Source organism: Macaca thibetana, chromosome 5, assembly GCF_024542745.1.
Source record: "Macaca thibetana thibetana isolate TM-01 chromosome 5, ASM2454274v1, whole genome shotgun sequence".
In the NCBI taxonomy this organism is placed as follows: Eukaryota; Metazoa; Chordata; class Mammalia; order Primates; family Cercopithecidae; genus Macaca; species Macaca thibetana.
The window spans coordinates 84050771-84071174 of NC_065582.1; the positions used below are offsets into that span (position 1 = coordinate 84050771).

Here is a 20404-nt window from a genome sequence, read left to right on the forward strand (position 1 = left end):
TTATAATTCAGAGAATGACAGTCTTGCAATTAATATAAGTTTAAAATACAAATCTAGAAATCTCATGCTTCCTGGAATGAGCAGATCAAAACAGGGTTAAGTCATGTATATCGAAACAGAATGAAATCACACAGTCTAAGACCTGAAAACATTACACAAAATTTAAATAAAATAGTAGATAATAGCACTTGAAGTAATCTTGGTGATGAACAACCAGATCCCACTTTTTATACATATGACTTGCTATCTATGTTAGCTTCTTTGGACTTTGTGAAACAGATTCAATCAGCAGAAGAAAAGCTTATTCTAACATTTCAGTTGGGGTGATAAGGGTGGAGCCACAGTGTGCAAATTGGAAGGCACCTGGACCAAATGTATGAATCCTGAAAGGTGCTCCTTTGTCCACGCCACCATAACACTAAATGTAGGCTGTGTATCACTGCTGTCTCCCAGCCTGGTCCTGACACTTCTGCAAAAGCACAGCCCTTAGAAACATTCACTGTGGTCCTAGACAAGAGACATTAAACCTCACAGGAACCACAGAACAATTAGATGTACAGAAGGTAAGTTCGGATCCACTGTAGTACTGGGAACCCAGTAGTAAGAGTACTGGGTATCCTTCCAATAACACTCCCCATGATGTCTTGATCTGTATGTCTGTTTGGTTCCACTCTTATTACCAATAGTCTCCTTCTAATCTGTGTATATTAAAAACAAAAAGCAGGGCGAAAACATTATCTCACAGCTTCTTCTAAATAAATTTTATGATTTATCCTAACTTTGACTTTGAAGATCCTCATGGCCTCTACTTAGGGTTTCTCTTTATATATATAGATTTTTCAGACTTAGTTCTCACTATCTCATTCTCTCTTTATTTTGCAGTTTTGTTTCTGGAGACAGTTTAATCAACCCTGCTCATTTATTGCGTGTGTATGTGAGTGTATGTGACTATGTTATGGATTCCTGGCTGTCTTATGAAATAGCTACTTTTGAATAGGTTAGGATTCCACATTTGATAGTCCCAGTTGTAGCTATATGAGAGGGTTGGGAAGTGAGGTAGGGCTTCTTTTGTTCAAAATATGACTTCCTAAATGTGACACAGCCTCTATTTAGTGTTATGGTGGCCAGTATTCTGAAAAAAAAAAAAAAATCAAAATCAGAAAATAAAATGGCCCTCACTCGCCGCCGACGACTTGTCTCGCCGCGCGCACGCCCCGCCGCCGCCCCGCAGAAATGCTTCGGTTACCCACAGTCTTTCGCCAGATGAGAACGGTGTCCAGAGTACTGGCTCCTCATCTCACTCGGGCTTATGCCAAAGATGTAAAATTTGGTGCAGATGCCCGAGCCTTAATGCTTCAAGGTGTAGACCTTTTAGCCGATGCTGTGGCTGTTACAATGGGGCCAAAGGGAAGAACAGTGATTATTGAGCAGAGCTGGGGAAGTCCCAAAGTAACAAAAGATGGTGTGACTGTTGCAAAGTCAATTGACTTAAAGGATAAATATAAAAACATTGGAGCTAAACTTGTTCAAGATGTTGCCAATAACACAAATGAAGAGGCTGGGGATGGCACTACCACTGCTACTGTACTGGCATGCTCTATAGCCAAGGAAGGCTTCGAGAAGATTAGCAAAGGTGCTAATCCCGTGGAAATCAGGAAAGGTGTGATGTTAGCTGTTGATGCTGTAATTGCTGAACTTAAAAAGCAGTCTAAACCTGTGACCACCCCTGAAGAAATTGCACAGGTTGCTACAATTTCTGCAAATGGAGACAAAGAAATTGGCAATATCATCTCTGATGCAATAAAAAATGTTGGAAGAAAGGGTGTCATCACAGTAAAGGATGGAAAAACACTGAATGATGAATTAGAAATTATCGAAGGCATGAAGTTTGATCGAGGCTATATTTCTCCATACTTTATTAATACATCAAAAGGTCAGAAATGTGAATTCCAGGATGCCTATGTTCTGCTGAGTGAAAAGAAAATTTCTAGTGTCCAGTCCATTGTACCTGCTCTTGAAATTGCCAATGTTCACCGTAAGCCTTTGGTCATAATCGCTGAAGACGTTGATGGAGAAGCCTTAAGTACACTCGTCTTGAATAGGCTAAAGGTTGGTCTTCAGGTTGTGGCAGTCAAGGCTCCAGGGTTTGGTGACAATAGAAAGAACCAGCTTAAAGATATGGCTATTGCTACTGGTGGTGCAGTGTTTGGAGAAGAGGGGTTGACCATAAATGTTGAAGACGTTCAGCCTCATGACTTAGGAAAAGTTGGAGAGGTCATTGTGACCAAAGACGATGCCATGCTCTTAAAAGGAAAAGGTGACAAGGTTAAAATTGAAAAACGTATTCAAGAAATCATTGAGCAGTTAGATGTCACAACTAGTGAATATGAAAAGGAAAAACTGAATGAACGGCTGGCAAAACTTTCAGATGGAGTAGCTGTGCTGAAGGTTGGTGGGACAAGTGATGTTGAAGTGAATGAAAGGAAAGACAGAGTTACAGATGCACTTAATGCTACAAGAGCTGCTGTTGAAGAAGGCATTGTTTTGGGAGGGGGTTGTGCCCTGCTTCGATGCATTCCAGCCTTGGACTCATTGACTCCAGCTAATGAAGATCAAAAAATTGGTATAGAAATTATTAAAAGAACACTCAAAATTCCAGCAATGACCATTGCTAAGAATGCAGGTGTTGAAGGATCTTTGATAGTTGAGAAAATTATGCAGAGTTCCTCAGAAGTTGGTTATGATGCTATGGCTGGAGATTTTGTGAATATGGTGGAAAAAGGAATTATTGTCCCAACAAAGGTTGTGAGAACTGCTTTATTGGATGCTGCTGGTGTGGCCTCTCTGTTAACTACAGCAGAAGTTGTCGTCACAGAAATTCCTAAAGAAGAGAAGGACCCTGGAATGGGTGCAATGGGTGGAATGGGAGGTGGTATGGGAGGTGGCATGTTCTAACTCCTAGACTAGTAGTGCTTTACCTTTATTAATGAACTGTGACAGGAAGCCCAAGGCAGTGTTCCTCACCAATAACTTCAGAGAAGTCAGTTGGAGAAAATGAAGAAAAAGGCTGGCTGAAAATCACTATAACCATCAGTTACTGGTTTCAGTTGACAAAATATATAATGGTTTACTGCTGTCATTGTCCATGCCTACAGATAATTTATTTTGTATTTTTGAATAAAAAACATTTGTACATTCCTGATAATGGGTACAAGAGCCATGTACCAATGTACTGCTTTCAACTTAAATCACTGAGGCATTTTTACTACTATTCTGTTAAAATCAGGATTTTAATGCTTGCCACCACCAGATGAGAAGTTAAGCAGCCTTTCTGTGGAGAGTGAGAATAATTGTGTACAAAGTAGAGAAATATCCAATTATGTGACAACCTTTGTGTAATAAAAATTTGTTTAAAGTTAAAAAAAAAGAAAATAAAATGGACAAAATTAAGATTACAGTTCTTTAGGCATTGCTGGTCTATAGAACAAAATCGAGTTGGAAATAAGGCAAAAATATGTTAGGTTTTAAAAGTCAAATTGCATAGATGTTGCACTTGTTTGTTTATATACATAGTAAAATGAAAATCCTGGGGATCAATAACTGCCGTGGATATGTTAAGTTTAACACCTTATACATCACGGACATTCCATCAATATTGAACAAGTGTTTTAACAGCTGGAGCTATTTCACATGATGCATTTTTTTTCCTCTTTTCCTGTTAGTGTTCTCAAGCTTTGCTTACAATACTTGTTTTAATAAATATTTCACATAAGTTTCTAGAACTCCAAATTTAATGTCTATGAAAACATCCTGATATTTAAACATCTGAACCTCATTTAAGGTATTTTTAGATAGTTATTAATTAATTTTTTTCTTTGCAGTGAAGTGATATTTTTCAAAGTTATTGTTATTTGAAAATGCACAAACAAACCAAGATATTGGTGCTATTTTTCTCTGAAGATCTTAAGATTTCTTTCTACAGTTATTTAAAGAATATGCTAAATCATTCCTTTTCCTTCTTTTTCAACATCTGGGGCATAATTCTTTTATGATAGACCTCAATAGGTATTCAATAATCTCTCTTTCTCACTCTCAATGTAGCATCAGAAGTATAGATATTGTTTGGGTTGGGTTCACGTCTATAATATAGTATATTTAAGGTGCTATAGAAAAAAAGTCCATATATGCAGATTTTTTAATTGCAACGTCAAGAAATGTAATTCCTTGTATAAATAAAAGTGATTCAAAGTTCACAGCCCCTAGCAAAAATTTTAGATGCTGTAAATAATGAAGATAAATCTTACAGACTTAGTGTGAAAAAAGTGATTCTTAAGTAGTAATGCTGTTTGCTGATTGCATACCACCAAGTTTAATCCACTTAAAAATGGTTATAACTTCAGGCACCATTTCTATGCTACTGGTTTCCAATATCTGTTTTCAGTTGAACTCATTTTTCTAAACTTCAGGCCCATATAATCAAGTGCCTACTGGACATTTCTATTTGGATATTCTACAAAGGACTGAATAAAAATGTACCAACATATCCTTGTCAGTTTGCCATCTCATTTGCCTGGGTTCCTATTTTATTGAATGACATGGGCATCTACTTAGCTATTCAAAGCAGAAATTTACATTTCCTTTCTTTCATCCTCATATTGGATATGTCTCCCAAATAACCAAATCTTGATTTTTCTACCTGAAACATATTTCTTAAATACAAGCTTTCTATTTATTTTTATGTGTAGTCCTCAAAGTATCAATTTTCTTTCATTTTAAATACTGTAGTTATTTTAACTTAAATACTGCAAGTAATGTCTCTAACCTCATTTTGTAAAGTTTTTTTCCTCTCTGAAGCCAGAGTGATTTTTCTAAGTTGTGAACCTGGGCATTTCTCTTTACTGCATACTCTTTAACAGGATCTCTCTCACCCTCACACTACATTTTAGCTTTCCTGAAATTTTTTTGTTTTACTGACTACACCACAGTCTCACACTTTGCTCAAGGCCTGTTCGCTTACTGCCTGTTTATCTGAGAAACACTTTCTTAGTTTCTTTGGCTAATCCTTACCAATGCTTTGGCCATCTGCTTCAAAGTTGAGTTATTTGTGTAGAATTCTTCAGTTTTACAAGGTTAAATATTTCACCTAGGAACTTCCAGACTGCTCTCTTATGATTTTGAACTAAAATTGTTTATACAATTGGCGTTTGCCTTGTAGGATATAAATGTTATGAGGATGGAAACCATGTCTGCTTTCTTCATCCTCTTAACTCCAACATCTACAAGAATTTCTGCACCTAGTAGGTTTCAATAGATGCTTGTTAAATGAATGAATGATGGAAAGTGTTCTGATTTAACATCTTAAATTTCATGATAGTATATGCTTAATTGATTATCAGATAACACAAGTCTTCCCATAATTGCTATGGAGAGGACACTATTTTTTTCACAATCCTAATGATTCTTGCCATGTGAACAATTCCTTTCATGTAACAATCATGGCCTATCTTCCCATAACATGCTTTTTTTCTGGAGGGAGTGAGTGGGTTATGCGACTGCTATATTTTGGAGGAATAAGTTGAGTATGCTAGCTCAGTCATTTCTTGTTTGTCTTTCTCTTTGGGTCCAAACCTGCTTCCAGAGAGTATGCAGTCTGCTCTGCTTTTTTATGTGTAAGGTTGACAAAAGCAGGGGATCGTATAAGAACGTCTACAATGACTTAGTGCTGCCTGTGTCCAGGTTGGTGCCTGTTAAAATCTAGGTTCACAAACAGAAATTCTGCTTGCTACATATAAGTCTCATTTTCTCTTATCAGATTGTTTAGCATTAACAGCCATATTTGTATTAAGTTTTCTATTTCCCTTTCTCTCTTTTGTTTTTTAACTGGTTCAGAAAAAAAAAGAATGTTATTTATTGGGCCTCATTGCATCCCAACATTGTCACGATAGCATTACTGCATTCTAAGCTTATTTCATCCGTTTATTCATTTAGGCAACAACTACTTATTGTGTTACTACTATTTGCCAGGTAATCTCAAGGAAGATTAATTCTTCCACTTGAGCTTTAAAAACTAGAAATAGGCATTATTAGAGAGTTCATGATTCTATTTCCACTGGAATATAAACTTTATGTTGAAGTTGGGTTGGCTAGTATTGGAGTTCATATTCTAAATGAATTTCAAAGTATGTACAATTTAGTTTGAAAATATTCTGTTTGATTGTTCATCTTAGGGGACTAGTTTATGTATTTTTTCCTTTGCCATTGCTCTTCTTAATTCTTCTAGGTAAGTAGAATAAACTGTTCTTTAGGCTTCTAAATGTTTCCAACATTGTATCTCTGCCTTCAATTAATTTAATTTGTACTTAAAGAATATCTAAAACTACATTTAAGCAAAAACAGTTTCCATGGAAACATCATAGACTATCTAAATTCAGGCTATGATGTAATCAACTAAAATGACTATCATACCTAAATTCTTGTTTATTTCATATGTAGTATTTTTTTTTAAATCTATTGTATCAAACACAGATTTTCCACATCTGAATTTAATTTGGAGGTATAAGACATTTTCTCATTGTTTCTATTTTAGAAACCTGTGTTGGATTTCACAGTATTTTAGAATTCACATTTCTGCTAGAGTTAAGATATCGACAGAATGGGCTGGATTATGTAGAATGTAACTATAGGATGTTGACCTAGTTTTACAAAATTATGGAAATTTTTTACCCATGCTGACAGAGTGTGGAATGTCATTGTAGTCAAAATATTATGGAAGAGTGAATCATACACACTAAATTGATTGTTAACTGTTTGACTTATTAACATCTTATATTATGAGGTCGTTGAGAATCTTGCCCTTGACTTTCTAAGGTACACAATCTAATAAGACTCTTTTTGACAGACACACACACACACACACACACAAAATATATATATATTATATATTTTATATATATATATATATATATATATATATATATATATAAAACCACTTTTTGGTTTAATTGCTTTTTCTTTAAGGAGTGGTTGTGAATAACAATTGTATATATACTGATATGCAATTGACATTATTGTGTAAAGCACTGTACTGTAATGGTGAAAAATGTCAAGATCTTTGCATTTGAGTTCAGATTTTAGGTATTTGTTTGTGTAAGTCCTGCCTTTTGAGCCTGTAAACTCTGGAGGGATAATTTCAAAAGTGGCTTTTCTTTACTTATACAAAATTATTCTTCTTTTGCTTATTTTTTACTTTGTTTCTCACTTATGGCCTCAGTCAGAAACATAAAGATATGCAGGATAGACTATACAGAGTATTTGTTTGTGGAAATAGTGTAGTTATGTCCTAGAGCATAAATGAAATAAAGAGAAAGGAGAAAAAGTCATTATATACGTTAATACTGTCCCATATGCCTCATATAAGGCCCCAGAAGAGTTCAAAATGGTCAGGGCATTTATGGAGCTATAATTCAGTGGGAATGCTTTATAATAATTTCCCAAGATAGATCTAGTTGCTTTTTTCTCTCTACATTTATAGAAGATTACTCATTTTATAGCATATCATATATGTAATATGATTATATATGTAAATATCTCTTCTACAAGTCTCAAAGTTCGAAAAGGGTAAGATGTTGCAACAGCGCAGTTATTAACATTGGCAACAGTTTCAGAGAGGTCAGATAAGGATGAAAATGCACTGAGTTTGAGAAATTTGGAGATTATAGGTGATATTTGTTAGAATAGATTCTGGGAGGTGTTGGGTATATTTCCTCAGCACTCAGGGTAAATACACCATTCCATGTACTCTAGGCATAGAGAGCTTAATGTAAAATTAGGGGTTTACAGAACTTGTTGGAAGACTGATGGAATGAAGCTCAGGGAAGTTGCCCCTGAGGATAAAGGAAGCTATTGCCCAAAAGTCAGAGAAATTGACTCTGAAGATCACAGTCTAATAAACTGAAGCAAATTATTTTCAAAAGTTGCTGGAAACTTGTAGATGTCTCAACAATCTGTGGGAAGCTCCCAGCAACTGTCTCAGTTTACGAAGAAGGTGGGTCTCAAGAGCTTCTCTGAAAGCCATGGTCACTCACCTCTCTATATCTCTCTCATATGTCAATTGCTTCTAGGGAATGTGGCTTCTGCTTCACTTCAGGCAAGTTCTCATCTGAATATCTCACATTGACAAGTTTTAACCTAGAACCAGGTTGTGAGGAATGAATGTCACAGGCTTTGATAAGAGTGATAGTAGTACTGAGTTAATAACAAACAGTCTAGGTCCAGAGTGTGAGCAAGAGAGGTTACCATGACTTAAGAAAATAAGTAGGTGAGAAAATAGATTTCATTTTCTTAAAAGAAAATTGATAGAATAAGAATGAGGGATAATAGGACTTATTAGAGGCCAGCAAATGATTTAGATTTTTTCTTTTTGCTTTTAAGGAGTGGTAATACCTGGCTAGATTTTATGCAGAAGGGAAGAAGCTAATAGAGAAGGACAGATTGTAGTGTGATAAAATGAGATGATTGTTAATGAGGCAAGGTTTCTGAAGGAGGTGGGAGAGGTTGAGAGCAATGCATGACGGGAGAGTTTAGTTTTGAATATGAGGCAGGACAAGGCATTCTATAAAACTGAAAATGAGACAGTGTGGTGCAAAAATAGATTAATTTATTGGATTCGGAGTGATGAATTGAGGGAATGTATGGGTGATGACCTCTATTTTCTCTGTGAAGTAGGAAGTAATGATGCCTGCTGAGAGGAGGTCTGGTAGGGGTTAATTTTGAGAGGAGTGGACCTGTTTGAAGTAATGCTGAGGGGAATGGAGACAAGAGTTATCCATGAACAAAGAAAAGATTGCTGCATTTACTGAAAGCCCAAAGAAGGCCAGAGCCCATACATGGGCAGTGACATCAGTCTGCATAGCTGCTGGATTTTCCTTACCCGAGCTTACCATCTTTGATGAATTTTTAGCTCACTTGGGTTCCTCTTTTCTGTGATGTTAATGAGTGTCCTGTGCTTGCCTTCCTCTTGCACATTCCCCTGGACAGCAAAATTTGCCTATTTTGTCTATTTATGTCTTTTTTTTTTTTTTTTTTTTTTAATACAAATGGGTCTTGCTACATTTCCAAGGTTGGCTAGAGAGACTTGACCCAGGTTTAGTGAGTTGCGGGGTATGTAACGTAAAAACATAGAGAACTAGGGAGTTGGTGGGGAGTATCTGTGACAATGTTCTTGCAGTGATTGAATAAAGAGAATAGGCTGGGTAGGAAAGCAAATGAGGCCTGGAATAGGGGCTAATAAAGGGTAAAAATGAAGGGGAAAAGAGAATAAATGTCTTGAAAGATTTAAAAACAGACTTTGTAGGAATAAAGGGGTGAGAAAACTAGAAAAACACCCAACAGGAATTGTAGTCAAAGAGTGGATTATTAGAGATATTTTCAGAAATGTAGCACTTCTAGATGATAGAGAAAAAAGTTTCCAATAATATCCATGAAATCAGCGAAGGACAGTAAAACTCAGAACGTCATAGAACCAAACAATATGGTGCTGGGCAGAGCCACGACTTACAGTTGTGTGCTATACCACTCCAATCTACATTACAATCATGGATTATTCCCACAAAGGTATGCATTGCACAGCTAGTGTGGCCAGCCATAGTGTTCCTGGACTGGGTGTTATTCATGTGGATCTTGTGTTCACACACTACCATGGTAGCTATTTCCTATTTCCATATGGTCCTTATAGTTACATAAGTGGGAAGATAGGTCAGTCTATGATTTGAGGCTCTTTGGAGAGAGAGAAAGAGAAATAAAATCCAATCGAGAGTTTTATAGCATAGTATGGTACCTTAGATATGAGAAACTTTTGACAGACAGAAAAAAGCAAATAAATGCTTTATAAATGAGAGACCAATAAGAACAAAGGCCTAAAAACCAAAGATTGTTTTGGTTGTATAAACAATACATTTTGTACTTTTCAGAGCTGTTTAGAACATGGACTTTAATGTTTCATGATAGTGGCCTTGGTATTATGATAAGAATAAAAATCCTGAGTAAGGGAGTCCATTGGCCCTTAGAAAATATATTCCAGTAAAGGGAAACAATTTTGGACCTAGAAGAGCGGGTCAGGGTAGGAAGTATCTACTTTTAATGGATGAACAGAAGATACAAATCAGAGCCAGAAATTCTGTGCTGCTTTTATGCAAAGTACAATTTAGATTTTAAAAAAGGAAATTGGATTTTAAAAATTAGTTTTCTTTATTACTAGAGCAAATCATTAGTATTTTCTAAGTATTTTAGCTTTATAAATATAAAAAAAAAATGGATAGATTGTACCAAGTACTTTCTTGTTTCACAATATTATTCTGATATATTCAGTGTTTCCTTCAGGGAAACAATTGTTTCTACAAATTATTTTTTTGTATTTATATTACACAGTATTCATTAAAATTATAGTATATAGTAAAATGAGTATCATTATTTTACTTTGTATGAAGACTTGGCTCCAAGGACCCCTGACAGATTTATAAAAATGCTGCACTAATTCCTATAATATCCTTATGTAAGAAGTAAATTTTATTAAGATTTTGTTGGTAGTAACTCTCAGAAGCAGTGAACTAGTCACCTATGTAAAAGCAATGCTATCAAAGGAAAGAAGATGCATGGCAGAAAAGAAGAAAGGGTTCTTTATATTTCTGCCATTGAATTAACTATGATTAGCTGCTACAAGAAGTAAACTCTGATAGCTCAGTGACTAAAAACAGAAATTTATTTTTAGCTTCTCTGCAATCCTGTTGATGGTGAGGAGTGAGGAATTATGTGAGAGTGAAGTAGGCAGTGATGTAGGTACAGGAATTCCAGGAACCTTTATTATTTTCAATGTATGTCTTCCGAGGCTGACCTAGACATTGTCTTATTGACTACTGATGGCAGAGTTGAGGGATAGAGAATTATGCATGAGATTTTTTTATCAGTTATTCACTCTCCGTAGGCCAGAGCATAGTCACATGAGCACACCTACCTGCAAAGGAGACCAAGAAATGTAGCTGAATATCAGAAAGAAAGAGAAATGGGTTTGAGGGACAACTTGTCAGTTTCTGCTAAAAGCATTATTCAGCAGCACACAAAACATGCATGCTTTCTGATGTGAGATTATAAAATCTGACCTGAGTTTTTTTAGCAGCTTTTTGACATTTTGACATAGGCTAAGGCACAGTGAAATTTTCCAGGAAATAGAGTTCCACAATAACACTTTCTGAAGTAAAAATACCTGGCATGACGTAATTATTTGGGCCGTGTGTATATGATTGGATGCTGCAACTTTAAATGAATCCACAATAGTGAAAACAGAGAAGAAAGAAAGCATTCCCTCTCACCCACCACACACACATCCATTACAACACATAAATACTCTAAACACAATAATAATGCTGTCTCAGATACGGTAGAAGGAGGAGAACAACTAAGATTTGTTTGACTGTCTCACAAGAAAGTCAGCTTGGATCTGAATCAGGAAAGTAGAGACTAAGAATATTCTGATTACAAGGAACAGAAAAGTTCTGAGGAATGATTCCTATGTCATAGAAATCATATCTAAGGATAGAAACAGCACCTGGAAGAATATCTATATTACACAAACAGCAATTTCCAGTTTTGGTCACATGGGGTACTGTTGTCCTGGACTCCTTTTCCACTACCAACACATGAAAAGCATGAAAAAAGAGAGAATACAAACCACGATTTTAAAATATCTAGCCGAGAACAAAGAAATAAAAGGAAATCCCAAATGTTAGGGACAAAGATATAGTAAGCTCATCACTCATCAGTCATCAGGCATTTCTAGGTTGGACTTGGAAAATAGAGAGCACATAAATAATATCTAAAATATAGATTTTAATATTTAGATTTTAGATATTTATGTTTTGATATTACTTAAAAAGTGGCATTTTAATGTTCGTGTAGGAACAGAAGTTATGGCCTTGGGTCTGTATGAGAAGAGAATGAGATCCTGTGTAAAGCCTGGAAGCTGAAGTGGCTCTCCCTATGAAAAGGGAACTGTAAAACAATTCAACTGCCAGTCCAACTAAGTGGCAAAAATTTTCTGTTTAGGTCTCTGAGTATTAAAAAAAAAAAAATCTCCCATAAGAAGCCTGGGTCACACATAGTAAAGATCCCAAGTTGAAAAGTTAACAAAAATACCAGTCCCAGACTGGATTCTCACAGGATACCCTAGTGTGTGGAGAAATAATCCTCCTTGAAAATAAGCTCTTAAAATAAAATAACTTATGAACACAAAGAAGGAAACAACAGACACCAGCGTCTACTTGAGGGTGGAGGGTGGAAGGAAGGAGAGGAGCAGAAAATATGACTATTGGATACTAGGCTTAACACCTGGGTCGTGTAATAATCATCAGCCAGGTCTGATGTACAACAAATCCTCATGACATGAGTTTACATATGTAACAAACCTTCACATGTACCCCGAACCTAAAATAAAAGTTAAAAAAATAAGAAAATAAAATATCAATATTTTATTAAATATTTTATTAAATGTAAATGTCGAAGTATACTGACAAAAGATAAAGATTCACTGAGTGGATTAAAAATATGCCCTACTAGACATGCTGTCTATAAGAAACTCACTTCAAATATAACAATACAGGCAAGTTGAAAGTGAAAGGAAAGAAAAAGATGTATCACGTAAACACTAATCAAAGGAACACAGAGTTGTTCTATTTATATCAGGATAAGATAGACTTAAGAGCAGCTAAAATTATTAGGGACAGAAACAGATCTTATGTAAGGTAAAAGGGTCAATCTACCCAAGAAGTCATAGCAACCCTAAATGTGTATGCACCAAACAACAGAGCTGTAAAATATATGAAGAAAAAACTAATAGAACTCAAAGGAGAAATTAACAAATCCACACGTCTAATTGGAGACTTCAACAACTCTCTCTCTCTCTCAATAACTAATAGAAGAAGTAGACAGAAAATCAGCAGTGTTACAGGAAAACTCAACAACATCTCATATTTAGTCATTTATGGAACACTCCAAACATTCCACCGAACAGTAGATATACTTTCTTTTCAAGTGCTTTTATATACCTCAAGATAAACTGTATCCAGATCCATTAAACAAAGCTCAACAAATCTGAGAGAATTGAAACTGGAGAGAGCATGCACTCTGACTATAGTGACTCAAACTGGAAATGAATAGCAGAAAGAGAGAAGGAAAATGTAAATTCTTGAAAAGTAAACAACACAATTCTAAATAACAGGTCAAAGGAAAAAAAAAAAATGAGCTCCAAAACATAAATTACAAACTACACAAATGACTTACTCTGAGTTACCAGATACAATAAAAAGCAGGATTAGCTCTCCAGATAATAGAAAAATCCAAAAGAATCTAAAAATAAGCGTTCATAAAGTGAGTAAAAAGTAAAGTGATAAAATGAAGGATAGAAAATATCATGAAAGACCAGAATACTGTTTGAAAATGAATTAAGATATTTAAACAAACAGTAACATCTAAAGATAAATTTGGATTTTATTTGCATTGACACAGATGTCAGCAACTGAGTTAGATGAATATCCAAAGGATTATTGAACTAACCATATTTTTAGTTACTTTTTGGTTTTGACTCAATTATTTTTTAACTTTTATTTTAATTTCAGGAGTACATGTGCAGGTTTATTACATAGGTAAATGTGTGTCAAGAGGGTTTGTTGTACAGATTCTTTCATCACCCAGGTTTTAAGCCTTTTATCCATTAGTTCTTTTCCTGATCCTCTCCCTCCTCCCTCCCTTCACCCTCTGGTAGGCCCCAGTGCGTGTTGTTCCCCTCTATGTATCCATGTGTTCTCATAGTTAAAGCATATTCTTAGTAAGAGTCCCAAAAAGGAGAGACAAGAGAAAAGAAGATAGAAGTCAAAAGACAAAGGCTTCAAAATACCCAGTAAAACATAAATCCTTAGATGGAGAGGAGCATGCCTGGTCTTTAAGCAGACTGAAGCACACTTGTCCACACAAACACAACCTAGTGAAATCATGATTACTGCATAAAGACATCTGAGACAAGGAGATCTTAAAAGCAATCAGAGAGAAAAGACAACATAATCAACAATCTCTCAGCAGTGCTTGCAAATGGATCTACCAAGCAACTGGAAGAACAATGGAAAGATATGGGCAATGCAGGACAGGCCTGAAGCAAAAGCAGATGGTTCCCAAAACTGCAGAGACTGACCCTCTCAACAAGAAAGTGGTATACTTTTAAAAAACACCATTAACTCAGCTCATTCTCCATTTTTATGAGGGCTTTTTTTTTTTTTTTTTTTCTTTTACCATATGCTTGGCTTTTTTTTTTTTTTTTTTTTTTTTAAGAAAATTAAGAAACCTGACAACTGCAGGATAACGCTGGATTTTTTTCCATTCAGGTGTTTTATATTCGCATACATGTTTTACTGTGAATTGTACACCATTTTTGAGTGTGTAGGATGAATCTACCAGAGCAGATGCTTTGTTAAATTTGTCTATGTGACTTTGATTACCGGATGTAGATGTATGTTACTTCATCTCACAGAGTTTCTAAATAGGCATGTAGCAAGAAACTACATTTTAAAATGGGGAATGTGTTAATTAAAACATTAACCCATTCTGTGTGTGTATGTGCATGCGTGTGCTTAGATTTATATCTTATGTTATTCCAGTAAAGATCTGAGATGATGTGAAAGAAAAATAAAACACTGAAACAATAAGGCCAAAAACCAACCCAATGCAAGTGAAAAGCACTATTAATAACTCTGGAAAGAAACCATAGATATTAAGCAGAACACTGTAATTTCTTACTGCTAAGAATGCTAGTTCTATTTTTGTTGTTATCTAGAGATAGAGGGGCATTCAATTTCCAGATCACTCAACCACACATGTCATACATACATTATTGTACATAGTTTGTCTACACCACCTCATTTCAGATAAAGTGATATTCAAGTATGTTAATTTTGGTTGACCAAGATCTATAATGTTTTAATTTTTATTTTATAATCCTAAACACTCGTGATGTTCCTCAGACTTACATTACATTCTAATTGTAGACTTTCAGAGTCTGTACTAAACTAACCTTCTCTATATTCTTTTTTGACAGTTGCTTATCTTTTTTTTTCCCCACACGTTGACTCTAGGAATACTCTTTAAAAAAGCCAGCTTAAATACAAACAAAAACAAAACAAATGCAAAGTAATTTTTCATATAAACTTCCACATAATGCTTTTCAGGTAGCTTGAATGCTTGACTTTGAATGCCAAGTTCCATATTTGTTTCTTATATAAAGTCTTCAAGACTATATCTTCTTAGCTTCACTTAATGTGACTATATTAGTTTTATAGATTTTATTTTTTCTTTTCTTGAAAACATAGAAATAAAAAATAGGAAAAAATAGAAATTAACAAATGGTTGCATGTTTACACAAATACATAATAAAGAGAAAATGATCCAACAGAAAAATTTATATAGAACAGGGAGTAGCCATTAAAAATTAATTAGTAAGGTTCTCTTTTTGTTTCCATTAGAAAGTAGAATTTTTTGTTAGATTAAGAAAACAGTTGCCTCGATGACAATTTTTTTTTAAAGTAAAATATTGATGGTTGGAACCTTGCTACTGAGCAATTCAGTAATATGGGTAGTAAAAATTTCAAAGACACTAACACATTCACATGTGGTAGTGATGTCAATAAACAAAGAAAACCTCAGCAAACTAATGAGTTGGTATAGAAGTATTAAATTACCTTAATAAATGCATTTTATAATAGTTTTCCCCCAATCTATTAGCTCATTTAGAGGAATGTTATATAAGCACTTTGGAGAGAGAGAGAGAACTCATCTTAAGGATAGCTGGGAGTACGCATGCCCTACTACTGTCAGTAGATAAATGGTATTGATTGGCTGTTCATTCTTTCACTCACATAATCCACAGAAAATACTCCTATTGGCTTTATCTTTCTCAAGTTCCTTTTCCCAATTTAATGTTAAATTATAAGTCTTAAAATGGACAAATATTCTAAAATGAAATTGGGGTAATTAAAATATTAGTTTTTATTTTTAATATGTTGATATATTCTATTGTGATGTTCTGCAAATTTTTCACCTTATGGGGAATATTCTTTCCCAGTGGCATTTTTCAGATTTTCCAATGAAACTGACATTAAATAAAGAAAACTCTTCAGTTATCTTTTAAAATTCTAGGTGATAGATGATGGAGACTTGGAAGATTGAGGGGCTGTAAGGGGTAAGGATAATAAGAAATTAAATAACAGGTACAATATATGTTATTTGACTGATGGATACCCTAAAAGTCCTGACTTGACCACCTCACAATGTATGCATTTAAAAAACTGCACATATATCACATAAATTTATGCAAAAAAATTCTAGGAACACAATATCTCCTTTAGGAAATTCCATGGCAACAACTTCTATCTGTTAATAGAAAAAAATATGAAGCCAGTCATTGTGACAAGCTAATACAGTTTATTATTTCTTCATTAATTTCTGTCCTGTACATGAACATTTATAGTCTAATATTATTTTCATCAACTTTCAGGTATTTGACCTAAATATGAAGCATTCTTTAATTTAAAAATTCCCAGATTAAGTCTGAACAATTTAATTCAATCAGTATTTATTAGGTTTCCAATTTGTGCATGATATTTAAGAGATATACAAATAAATAAAATGTTTGCTGATGTCAAAAAAATTTTACTTGCTTTTATACATACATATTTTTGTAGTCGATAATGGTTTTACTATCTTTGAATTCTGCAATATGTCTGCTGCAAAAACTTGTAAATGACTTCTCTGTATTGTAGTGAGAGAGTTTTTAAAAGCCCGTTGCTTTTGGTGGGAAACAACATGTCTCTAAGACAGATGCTATCAGGAATCTTTTCTTGCATTTCTCAGAGATATTTACATGATGTTTACTTCCTGTGTGATATTATCAATTTCTGTACTCCTTTCAGTAGTAGTTAAGGTTAAATACTATTCATTTTCTGTTTCCCTGTGGTTTGACTGTGTAACTCTTTCATGTTTTCTTATATTCACATTACCATTTTACTATATAAGGAATCCTGAAAAAGTTTAGAGGGCCTAAAGTGATGCTTCAATAAACAGATTTTACTTTAGTCTGTTATTTTCCCTGTCATTTCCCCAACCTCACTTTTGCGGTTCCCTTTCCTCAGGCAAGCACTCTTGTATAATAGATATCTGCTCTGAAATCCCAACAATATGAGAGGCAAAAAAACCACAAAGAAGGTGTTAGCATCACACACTGGGCCTGTTGGGGGATGGGAGGCAAGGTAGGGAGAGCATTACGACAAATACCTAATGCATGTAAGGCTTAAAATGTAGATGACAGGTTGATAGGTGCAGCAAACCACCATGGCACACATACACCTATGTAACTAACCTGCATATTCTGCACTTGTATCCCAGAACTTACAATTTTTTTAAAAGAAGCATATGTGCTAAGACAGAATTGCAGAGAGATACCGCTTCTAGGTCTTTGAATTGTGAATTCTCTGACACAAAATATACAGCAAAGAAAAATAATCAGTACAAATCCAAAAAGTTATCAAGTTATGATTTTTAAAAAATCTTAGGAAAATTACAGAAATGATTACATTTGCTTCCACTGTGATGGATGCCTTGGCTTTAACAAAGTTTATGAAGACAAGGGACTGTCTCTTTATGACTTTTGAGTTTTACTTTGTGCTAAATTTGAATGAATTATTTCAAAATTCTGTAGTTGTCCCATCAAATTCCAAAGTTTGGCTTAGGTTTGGTGGCTAAATAATTGATAACGCCTTGCCTTCTCGATTTTTTTTTTTAATTTGTGTAAATTTAAGCTAGTGCAAGTGCCAAGTGCAATGTTGTTATATGCATATGTTGTGTAGTGGTGAAGTCTTGGCTTTATTGTATCGACCATCTGAATAGTGTACATTGTACCCATTATGTAATTTCTCATCAATTTCTCCCTTACCCCTCCCCCACTTCCAAGTCTCCAATGTCTGTCATTCTCTTCTTTGTTCATGTGTACACATTATTTAGCTCCCACTAATAAAAGAAAACTTGGTATTTGAAAAAAATAATGAGTTACCACATTATTTCCATTAGAATTGCTAAAATTAACAAGACTGACAAAGTCAAGTCTATTTGAAGATGTGATGTAACTGAGACCCTACGCATAGGTTGTGGGTAACCCAAATGTTACGATTGCTTTGACAAACAGTAGAAATTTGCTCAAGAGAAATGAAAACATAGGTCCACACAAAGACTTGTATACTAATGTTCACAGAAGCTTTATTTACAGCAGCTCCAAACTTGGTCAACTCCAAATATATATCAGCAGGTTAATGGACAAATTGTGTTATATCCATACCGTGGAATACTATTTTATACCATTAGCCTCAATATTATGCAATATTGTTTATACTATTTGGCTATAAGAAGTAAACTACTGATATACTCAGTAACATGGATGAAGCAAAGTCATTGTGCTGAGTCACAGAGACAGTCTAATATAGAAGATAGTTTATGATTCAATTTTATGCAATAGAGAGACAAATATAGCCCATTGTTACTAAAAGGAAATCAGTACCATAGTTGTCTGTAGCCAGAGTTTAAATGGGAACCTGATTGCAAAGAATAATAGAGAAATTTGGAGGGGGCAGTAATAATGTTTTTATTACTTGACTGGATTGCTATTTCAGTGCATATATTTGTCAAAATTCATCCCATGCACATTTAAAATGAGTTTATTTTATTTATACTTAAATGAAGTTGTTTTTAAATACAACTCTTACAAACCTAAAATAAGAAGTTCAAGTAACAGTGTTAGATGAAAGTGGTCGGAGCTGCCTTCTCTTTTTCATTCTAGTAATGCATAATGGTGTTTGCCAATTATGATTGGATATGGACCCTGACAATGATACATACAACTTATTCCAAGGAGATATTCAAAAATTTGTCTTTATGTGTATGTATACAATGTGTGTATTTGTATCAAAGTGTGTGTGTGTGTGTGTATATATATATATATGCACTTTAAAAATGTGTGACCAGGCAAAGTTTGTCAATGTTCATCGTAATAGAAGTTTAATTTCAATAAATAGTGAACAGGTGTGAAGACAATGTGTGATATCAGGAGCAATGAAGAGGAGAGCAGGATACTTTGCATAGGAGGCTGTGGATGAAGCTTGTGTTATTATATAGGAGTAATGTAGGGGCAATAGACAAGTTTTTGAGGGTGTCTGCTGGTAATGTAGCACCTTTGAATGTTGGTTTTAGAGCCTGTATCTCTGTCATAGGGCTCCAAGTCCCACCAGTAAGCTGATTTAGATGGTTAGCCTACTTCGATGCGAGCTGGGAACTTTACCTTCTCAGGAATCACTCTCCCTCTCATCTTTGTTCTTCCTGTCTTTATTTTCTTTATGCTAGAATGCGTGGCCATCCTATCTAGTGTCATATCAGTCAAGGAAACAGCACCTCTTCCTACTTATACTCACAACTTTCTCTCACTTTTTATTAAATAGTTTCTTAATGTCTGAAAGATAACTTCTGTGGAAGAAGATCTCCCATGATCATGCAAGGTATTTTCAGAGACCCGTCTCTGGGTGTTTTCTGTAAGCCCCCCCCCCCCTTTTTTTTCTAGTACCAATTCTTATTTGCCCAGTATACATGACTCTTCTCCTATATTAAACAAATGAAAAACGCAGAATGAAAAAGTCTAAGAACCGCTTCAGACTTCTGTTCTCTGTACTCGCTGCTTCCCCTTTTCATGTGCCCTGTCCCCAGCCACTGTTTCATACCTTCTGTTCCTTTTAAGTTCCAAAGTAGACCTCATCAGTCTTGTTTCTGTAGTACTCCTTGTCCTCAACTTCACCTCACTGCTCTTGCAAATCCTCTGACATGCACCCATGCAATCTGGTTTCCTGGGAAACAAACTTGCTTATTCCTTGAAAGCTTCAGTTACTCATATTTATACAGTGACTATCATTCTCACTTTTTATAGGCTATATCTTCATTGGCTCTACATAAGCAAATAATTGAGAGGCGAAGCAGTTTCTCCTTACAACACTCAACACACTAGCTGTAGCTAAAGGCATTTGGAATCACCTGTAACCTTGTCTTAATACCTTTCTCTTTCTACTTAATACTATAAGGATATCAGAAAAAGAGTTAGTTGTCACTTGTATTTTTTCATTTCTTGTAAAAGATAACTTACTTTTCTTGTTCATGTCATTACCCTCTGAGGAACCTTAATTTTCTTGTGTTCCCTATTGTCTTAGTTAATTTGTGCTTCTATAACAAAATATCTGACTCTGGGTGATTTATAAAGAATAGAAATTTATTTCTCACTCTC

At 34.9% G+C, this 20404-nt stretch overlaps 1 protein-coding gene across 1 annotated transcript; it reads left to right on the plus strand.

The window, feature by feature from the left end:
* The first annotated feature begins 1174 nt into the window (after positions 1-1174).
* On the plus strand, positions 1175-3427 carry LOC126955185 (60 kDa heat shock protein, mitochondrial-like). Its single transcript, XM_050791490.1, has one exon. The coding sequence runs from the start codon at positions 1234-1236 to the stop codon at positions 2953-2955; it is 1722 nt and encodes a 573-aa protein (XP_050647447.1). The 5' UTR covers positions 1175-1233; the 3' UTR covers positions 2956-3427.
* The last annotated feature ends 16977 nt before the right edge of the window (positions 3428-20404 follow it).

What these genes read in the sequence shown, in the direction of transcription:
- LOC126955185 (XM_050791490.1), top strand. Translation starts at nt 1,234, where the DNA reads ATGCTTCGGTTACCCACAGTCTTTCGCCAGATGAGAACGGTGTCCAGA.